The 9,127-nt window shown below is 39.5% G+C and overlaps 1 protein-coding gene across 2 annotated transcripts; it reads right to left on the minus strand.

Annotated features, from left to right (window-relative positions):
• Positions 1 to 583: 583 nt before the first annotated feature.
• LOC126582316 (pentatricopeptide repeat-containing protein GUN1, chloroplastic) lies at positions 584 to 4,411 on the minus strand. Of its 2 annotated transcripts, XM_050246427.1 has the most exons (4): positions 2,242 to 4,408; positions 1,316 to 1,532; positions 1,005 to 1,189; positions 584 to 921 (listed from the first exon to the last, which is right to left on the minus strand). In XM_050246427.1, exons 1-4 carry the CDS (start codon positions 4,179 to 4,181, stop codon positions 657 to 659), a joined length of 2,607 nt encoding a protein of 868 aa, XP_050102384.1. In that variant the 5' UTR covers positions 4,182 to 4,408; the 3' UTR covers positions 584 to 656. The 2 variants fall into 2 exon arrangements, with proteins under 2 accessions (XP_050102384.1, XP_050102385.1); XM_050246428.1 differs by lacking the exon at positions 1,005 to 1,189 and having other exon boundaries at positions 729 to 921; positions 2,242 to 4,411.
• Positions 4,412 to 9,127: the final 4,716 nt, after the last annotated feature.

Consider the following 9,127-nt stretch of genomic DNA (forward strand, 5'->3'; position numbering starts at 1 on the left):
GCGGATTTTTTAGACCACTCGTATGGCTGAAAACTTCTAGGACTTGCATGCAATGCAAATCCTACTTTGGTGGTCTCTCAAACCAATTGGTGCGGAAAAGTTAAAAGTTTAAACGCATGCGTGATTGACTTTGATACTGTCACAATTGATCCCTTTTTATCCATTAGTATAGTATTATATTCATCACAAAGTAACCAAACCGTTCCCTGCTTCAGGACTTACATAAAATTTATATTTCCTCGCGCACTGTATTTACTGGATTGGGACGTCATCGTAAAAACATTTTAGCATTAACCGTTGCACCTCTCACTCACCTTCTTTAATGTTGATTGTAAAAGGAACAAAGGTTAAGGCAAAATACTGCATTCATTTGTTGGGAAGCCCATATGAATTCAAGGAAACAACTTTAGTCACTTGTGTATCAGTAGCATAAATGTCTACTTTTTACTTTCACCGAAAAGCCTACAACCGCTACTGCAGAAATACACTGCAAAGTTGCAAATTCGGATTGAGAAAAGGGAGCATCAACCTTGTCCCAAATAGCTGATGAGAGAAAGCGCCGTCTAAAACGCTATGCAACAACTTATGATACAAATATATTACATTTCGTTAACATGTTTACAAGAATACAAAAAATTTGCATATGTTACAAACAACTACAAGGCTAGCGCTTGAAAATTGGAGATTTGGTCCAAATGTGCACCTTTTGGGTAAGTCCTGTCATCGTGAAGAACGAGCACCTCCAGTGTCCCAGATTCTTTTAACCAGGCAGCGGCCACAGAGCCCGTCGATATAAACCTACCCAAGTTACACTTGGCAATGTGAAAGGGTGCACCCATGCTAGTAAGAAGTGCCTCAATAGCTCGTCGTAAGGTACTGTCACCTACTACTTTGCTGTGCTTCCCCCATCCTGTTAGAATGCTGCAGGGAGTCCGACAAATAAACTCAACATTCTAACAAATATTATGCAAACAGGGACTTGGTTGATGAGAAAAAATGCAAACCTTAACAGGTTCGGTAATTGTTGGCCTTTAAACACTATAGTGCGTATATTGAGCAACCATGCATGAACCATTGCCCGGGCAGCCCCAGGAGACATTAGATGCAAATCTAAGCATGAATCAGACCACGCACTTTCCCATACATTTCGGCGTTTCCCTTCAAGCACAACCAGTTGTGCCCCTTGTTTCTATTAAAATACACGTTGATAAAAATGAAGAACCTTAATATGGGGAAAAAAAATTTAGACCTTGAATTGTTTGGGGTAAGGGAAAAACATGTTACACCTGAAAAGGTGGCATCTTCTAAAACTTACCTGTCCGAAGTGCCATAGCATGTCGGTCAGAGCATTATAGAATGCAGATGCAGTCGAAGAGTCCATCTGCTTAACTTCATCAAACAGAGACTGAGCTTTAACCCATACATTATCCCGGTAGCCCATAAGAAGTCCGTGGGCAACCCCATAAACTTGATTATCAAACAACCGGAGTTCCTCCAATAACATTGAAGCATCGTCAAATGAATTACAACGGCTGCATTGAAAAGCCATTGAAACCAAGATTAACCATAAATTCTGGGATGCTATTGGACTATGTTTACATTAAAAACATGAGATTAGGGGAATGCAACGGAGATTAAAGAATCCACAGCATACTCAATATTAGACATCCTAACCAAACCAACTGATCATTGACATTGTAGCATAATAACCTCAATGACACTACGATGAATAGTGGTTACATTACAATGAATAGTGGTTGTTTTTCACCTTCCACGAGTTGAAACAAAGTGAAGTAGGTAGAGTTTTGCTTGATTCGCTTCTTTTCTGGACTAACAACTCACTATGAGTAAACAGTCCTTAAAACATACGTCTACAATTGTTGTGTTTGAGAGGTTCCACTCTGCCTATATCAGTGCATATATTTAAGAACCCTCCAGCGCATATAATTCTTAACTGAATCATAACCATAAATTTTACTTCACGTACTCCCATGTTCTTGACATGCCTCACAACCCACAGAGCTCAACTGCTCCGTAGAGAAAATGAAAGCAAACTCTTGAGAAGCATGACACAGTATGTAAGGCAAACACCATAAGAAACTGAGACTGAAACACCTATGAAATATGTAAGGTACAAATAAATCTAAATTGCTAGTAATGCACAGTTTAAAAATTGACTTTAACAGATCTTCAAGCAACTAGGTCCTCAATACACCATATACGAAAGGTAAAGAGAAGTACCTGCACGCGTTTAAAATGGCAGAAAATGTGACAACATTCGGCTTGATGTCTAGCTCATGCATCTTCTGAAAGATTCCCAGAATGCACAAGATTTCTTGTCTAACCTTCCTATCTTTTATTGCATAACCTGCTTTCTCAGCTGCAAGTTGCCCAAACATCTTCAGAAATCTGTTATCGTCCCTATCTCCCACCTGAATTTCAAAGACCTTCCTTTCAGAAACTGTAGATGAAGATCCGGTCTGTAGCATAATGCCTCCTGGAGCAGCATCCACTGCACATTCTGTAGCTGCTGACCGACCAAAGGCATCAATTATTGAATTATAAGTGACAACATTAGGTCGAATCCCTTCCTTGGTCATCTCATCAAGCAACGAAAGAGCAGATTCCACCAGTCCATTTTTGCACAGAGCATTGATAAGTTCACTATAAAGCACAACATCAGCCTTCAACCCTGCATGCTTAAACTCTCTAAAAACCCTCATTGCCTCTGCATACAAACCACCCTTTGAATACAGATCGATCAATGTTGAATAAGTTAATATGTTTGGTGATACATGTTCTTCTATCATCTCATTGTACATTCTTTTAACTTCATCATACTTCCCTTGCTTCCCATACCCACCAAGAAGTGCATTATAAGACACAACATCCTTCGCAATCCCAACACTCTCCATCTCCTTGCAAACATTCAAGGCGTCCTCAAACCTACCAAGCTTCCCATATAGTGAAAGCAATGTGTTATACAGAACTCTGTCCAGACTGATGACCAAAAACTTCATTTCATTAAATAAACTGAGTGCATCTTCTAATCTACCAGCCTTAGCATATCCATCGATAATAGTACTATAAGTAACCACATTGGGCAAAATATTCTTTGAAGGCATCTCCGACATCATCTGATATGCCAAATCCATCTGCCCACCTTTACAAATCGCATCCAGAAGCGTATTGTACGTGTAAATATCCTGATCAATTCCTCTATCCACCATCTCACTAAATAGGTTTTGAGCTGCCTCCCACAATCCCCCTCGACTACAAACCGCAAGGAGTGAATTATAAGTAATTCGATCTGGCTGAACCCCATTTCTCAGCATCTCATTGAAAATCTCCACTACCCTCTTAAATTCCACTCCCCCTTTTCCACACGCATCAATTACCGCATTGTAAGTAACCAAATTCGGTTTCAAGCCCGCATCTTTCATTGACTCAAGAACTCTTATAGCCTCCTCACAATACCCACTTCGCCCATAAGCACTAATCAACGCAGAATACGTATAAACGGTCTTTCCGTAGCCGTCATCAACAGCAGTTTGAAACACATTCTTAGCAAGCTCAACCTTTCCTAACCTGCCAAGAGTACTAATCATAGAACTAGCTAATTTCCCCTGCTCAGTTCTCCTCCTCTCCCTCCTCACCGCAAACTCGAAACATCGAATTGCCTTCCAACACTCACCCCTATTCCCAAGCTCTCTTAGCAAAAACGTGTAATCATCAGACCCACCAAGCCTAGTCTCAAAACTAAGCAAAACATCATCAAGAGCCAGATCATTCTTACCGTATTGGACGGCGTGGTGCAGGGCCTCCTCTGCCAGCGCCGAGTGGCGGGAGCCCACGGTGGTCTTGGGGCGGCCCAGGTGCATTTTGGAGACGAATCGGGTGGAGCGGCGGCCCGAGAAGGCGGTGACAAGATCAGATTTTGGAGGAGGGAGAGAAGGGAGGGATGAAAAGGAGGAGGTGGGGGCGGGAAGCGGCGGCCTTGGGGCGGAGCGCGGTGGTTGGGAAGGTAAAGGCAGAGGCTTTGGGAGGGAGACTTGTTGGGTCGTCCATTGATTGGGTTGGCGGGCGTTGCGCTGAGATTTTAGGCGCTGGTTTTGGGGGTATTGGTGGCTCTGGTAAGGCTTAGTCGCCGTGATTGAACAGTGCGGCGGCGTTGAAGCCATTTTTGATATGTATAGAGAGAGAGAGAGAGAGAGAGAGAGAGAGAGAGATGTATATACTGAGGGGGGTGAGAGAAAGAGAGAGATTTTCCTAATGGAGGTTTAGGTAGAGTTTGGTGAGGGAGAGGAAAAAAAGAAAGAGGGAGGAGGTGAGGAGGAAGGCATTTGGATGGATATGGCGGAGATAACAGAGAGAGAAAGCGAAAGGGTTTTAGAGATTGAGTGAGAGTGACAGCTTATGCGTATGCGGTAAATACTACGTAGAGTAGACTAATCAGCTGACTCTCTCTCTCTTCCTTTTTTCCCAATCCTTCAAAACAAAAAAGTTTTTCTTCACCTTTTTTTCCATTTTTTCTTTTCTTTTTATAGAAAAAAACCCAATCATTAGGATGCCTCTGTTGAAAATGCTGGTGGGCAGTGAATGCCCACAGTACTTTGCAGAAGTTTTCAATGTCTATGCAAAGTGAAATGGAATTTGGAGATGCAGGAGATGGTATTGTCAAAATGGATGATGTAAATATCAAAGTGCAGTTAATGCATTAGTTCGGAGTTGCTCTATAAATAGAGCACTACGTATGCTTTCAAAAGGTGAGAGGTAGAGAGAGAGAGGAAAGAAGAGGAGAGGAGATAATAGAGAGAGTTATCTTTGTACTCTTATTATTTCAGATTACAATGAAAGCATCACTGCTGCCCCGATGATGTACTCCAGTCACACTGACTGTAGAGGAACCTCGTAAATTTTGTGTGTTGTTTATTTATTCCATTGCACCCATCGTCGATTTTACAACACGTTATCAGCACGAGAAGCTCTCATGTCAGTGGAAAGCACAATGCCATAAATTCGGAGAAACATTACCTACCTCCCACCTCTGCTAGCCAAAAATCTCACAGAATAAAAGGTATGTCCATTTTCTGTATCTCCCACCGCGCCAGAAGCGCCCCACCGAATTCCGGTGAGAATTGAAATTTACAATGACCTGTAGTCATCACGAGATAAGAAAACTCGTACCTGACAACTGGTTTCCAGAGATCCAGAAGAATCTCATCAAATTTGGAAACCCAGATCGCGTCGTTTTCGATGGATCTCGAGAACTCCCATGAATACTCGGTTGTCTGAGATGGTGATGGCAAGACTGACTCCACATAGGCCTCCTTCTCTTGTACCTCCATCAACCTCGTTGTCATCTATGTTCCTGTATGGAAGTTCTTGCTTCACGATGTCATGTTCTCTAGGCCATGCAAGAAAAATTGAAGAAAACACGGGGATGGGAAATGGTATATCTTAATTGGCCTCTCCCATGGAAAAAGTAACGATCTGTGGGTTTTTGCAGAGAAAAAAAAGGCAAAAGCAATGAAATGGTGCATCAACACCTTTTGAAAAGCATAAGACAAAATAATAAAATAAAAAGAAAAATGATGGTGTGTCAGACACCATGTGGAAACTAAGAAAAAAAAAACCAAAAGGGTGAAGACTTTTTGGATGGTGTCATACCATCTGAAAAGAAAGAAGAAAAAATATATATTTATTTATGTGAATTGGTGTTGGTTTAAAACCCTTTCACAATATCTACTTACTTTAAAGCAAATTATTTATCATGGACGGTTTTACTGCCTACTGCTTTAAGTTTTGATTTATGTGAATGGTGCTAAATTAAAGCCCTTATTACAAGCTTTATCTACTTAAATGCAATTTATTTACTATGGTTGGAATTACCGCCTATTGCTTTAATTTATTTATTGTACTTATCTTTTGTTATGATGAGTATAACAAGGACCCAGAGTTCCTTGATTAGATTAGAACTTACAGTTTCTTGATCCTCATCATATAAAAATGATTGGACCCGAAGTTTCATCATACAAAAAGGATTGAGCATGAAGTCCCTTGATCCTTAAGATCAAGACATAAAGTTCCTTGATAAGTACCGTAAGTTTGAAGTACCACAGTGCCTCAACTTAATTGTAATAAAAGCCATAAAAGTCTCATTCTACAGACTATTAAATAAGGACCAAAAGTTCCTTATGTCCATACTCAAAATGGTTTAGCAGAAGCATTTATTAAGCGGATGAAATTGATTACCCGCGCTTTGCTCATGAAAACAAAATTGCTAGTTTTCTACATGGGGATATGTCATTTTACATGACGCATTATTAAGTTCGGTTGAGACTAGTTGCCAACCATCAATTCCTCAGTACAACTCGTGTTTGGGCACTAGCCAAACATTATACATTTACGAGTTTTTGGTTGTGTTATCTATGTGCCTATTGCAGTGCCACAACGTATTGAAATGTGCATTGATGTTGAACACCATCTATCATTCAATATTTAGAACCCTTGATTGGGGATATATTTATTGCATGGTTTGTGGACTATCATTTTGATACGACAATTTTCCCACCGTTAGGGGGAGAAAATATCATTCCAGAAGAATGACAATAAAGAATCGTTCCAAAAGAACGAAGAGAATTTGTCTTATTTTGATTCACGAAGCAATCAAATGAAGTAAGAATAATTGAATGATGCAATGATGTGTCAATCAAATGCCAGATGCATTTAATGATGCAACGAAAATGATGAAATCACATATACTTGTTGCAAATGTGCCTACAAGAATTGATGTCCCTGTTTGGAAAAAATAATGAGGCAGTAAATGAGTTATATGTTACACGCCTGAAGCGTGACAAACCCTTAGACTTAGAAGATTCAGTCTTTTGAAAGAAGTAGAATATGACATTACTGAATTATTACATTCCCGAAGCATAATTGTTGCATGACAGAAGCATGACAGTTGCTGCATGGATACACATCCCAGAAAGAACAATCCGCGAACATGGGAATGTTGATGTCTCATGCATGAAGCATGATAGACGTATAGGTTCCAATGACTCAACTCCCGGAAGTGGAGATTAAGATCCAAGCTCTATATCGCTCAAGAAGAGGTTATGATCCGCATTCTCTAAATTACGACTATCCTGGAAGAGATAGTGTAATGCCCTTAAAGAGACAATGGATATCCAAAGAACTAAAAAGCTTTTATGCATGTGCATGCACATGATAATATGGGATCATAGATTGATGATAACCAATGGTAATTTTGGTTCTTACAAGTAGCTACTAAAATCATCAATGAGCTATGTTGATATTGAGTCTCGTTCTTTTCAATGAAAAACAAAGATGGAGAAGGGCAATTCCATTACAAATTTGTAAGAACGTGAAAAAACGGACCTATATATTTGAATATAATACAAATAGCCAAAAGATGTTGAACCAAGGAGGTTACATTGGGCATTTGTAATACAGTGAACTACACTCACATGATATGACACAAGGTTGTAAACGAGTTCATATGAATGGAGAATTATATACGAAGGGTTGTGAGTCGCCCACATCATATCTCCATAAGTAAATCCTTCAATTATACATGGGAGCAAGTTGCTCTGCATAAATTCCAAAGGAAAATGTGTCATGAAGTGTAGAAAATCCCTGAAGGATTCAACTTGCTTGAAGTAAGCCCCGAAGGGTAAAGCATAAAATATGTACTCAATACCAATGGATGGTATAATTGCCTTAGTGAGTACTATCATTATGATATTGTTGCAACATACTAAAATCTCTTGCAAGAATCGATGACATTAAATTAGAACTCCTGAAGAGTTGATGATGTTAAATTAGGACTCCTGAAGAGTCAAGAAAGATTATAAAGTGTTAAGAGAAATATTGTCTCGAACTGCAGATCGAACAATATGCCAACACAAATCTTATCCATGATGTTTATGATATTAAAGAACCATATGGATTGAAGATTATGAGTTGAATACTCAAATATTTAGACACTAAGAAAAATCATTCATCTTCGTGAGGGAAAAGTTGAATTGATATTTGGTCCAGAAGTACCACATATTTGTGCAATATATGCTTTATTGTATTTGACACAATACATTGAATGAAATAAAACTTATCTATTGATATCTCCAAAAAATTACAGACATACACATGAAAACATGAGGGAACTTTCACAAAGGTTGCTAATGTGAAGCCTCAGTACTCAGAAGTACTCCAGAAGGGGGAGGCACTAGAGATTGATTATTTCAAACCTTAGTACTTGGTGAAACTCTAGACGGTTGAGACAATGGGTGTCTTTGGAATAAAGACATGAACCCTTGATTGTCACTTTGCGTCCGACCTTCGGATTCCAGTAGCTGATCAAGCTTTCTTTTCATGCTCGTTGAATAATTATTTGCAAGCATGTGTAACACTTTATTCTCGTGCTTGAGCCCTCTAATCTCTTGTTTAAGACTTGCCACCTCAGCCATCAATGATTCAACTTGGCGAGTTTGAGCAAGTAGGTGTTGGCCCCATATTGGATACAGAGCTTGCACATTGAATACTGAGAGCCAAAGAGTCTTCAACGACAGTCTCATTAGATCAGTTTGAAAGGATTATGTTATCCTTGGGAGTGAGAAGATTCCTAGCTACCACTGTAGCGGTTAGGTCATTCTTCGTCACAGAGTCCCCAACCGTAAGAGGACCATTTGAAGATAAGATAGACGGGCGCCATATGATGGGGCTCGCCTGTATTAGTACTAAGACTCAAATCTAAGTAAATGTTAGATGGGCAAGCCATTTTCAGAAGTTGATGAAAGAAAAAGGTTGGATATAGTGAAATCTCAGAAATATAGCATAGACAATTTTCACAAGTGGGAAATCTTCAAAGTGTGCAAATTTGAATACAATCAATATCTCTATAAAAGAAGAGGCAACAGAGTCACTTGTTCAGAGATCGAAGAAGCACAGCTCTCTGAATTCCAAAAGCCAGATTTTCCTGAATAAAGTTTGTTGGCATTTTTCATACGCAATCTCAGCTTTTGGATATCACGTACAACTTTGTCAAAGATATCTGATAAAATTGAAAACGCGTGAATTTCACTATTCCAACTACAATACTGTTGCC

Source organism: Malus sylvestris, chromosome 9 (assembly GCF_916048215.2).
Source record: "Malus sylvestris chromosome 9, drMalSylv7.2, whole genome shotgun sequence".
Taxonomy (NCBI): Eukaryota; Viridiplantae; Streptophyta; class Magnoliopsida; order Rosales; family Rosaceae; genus Malus; species Malus sylvestris.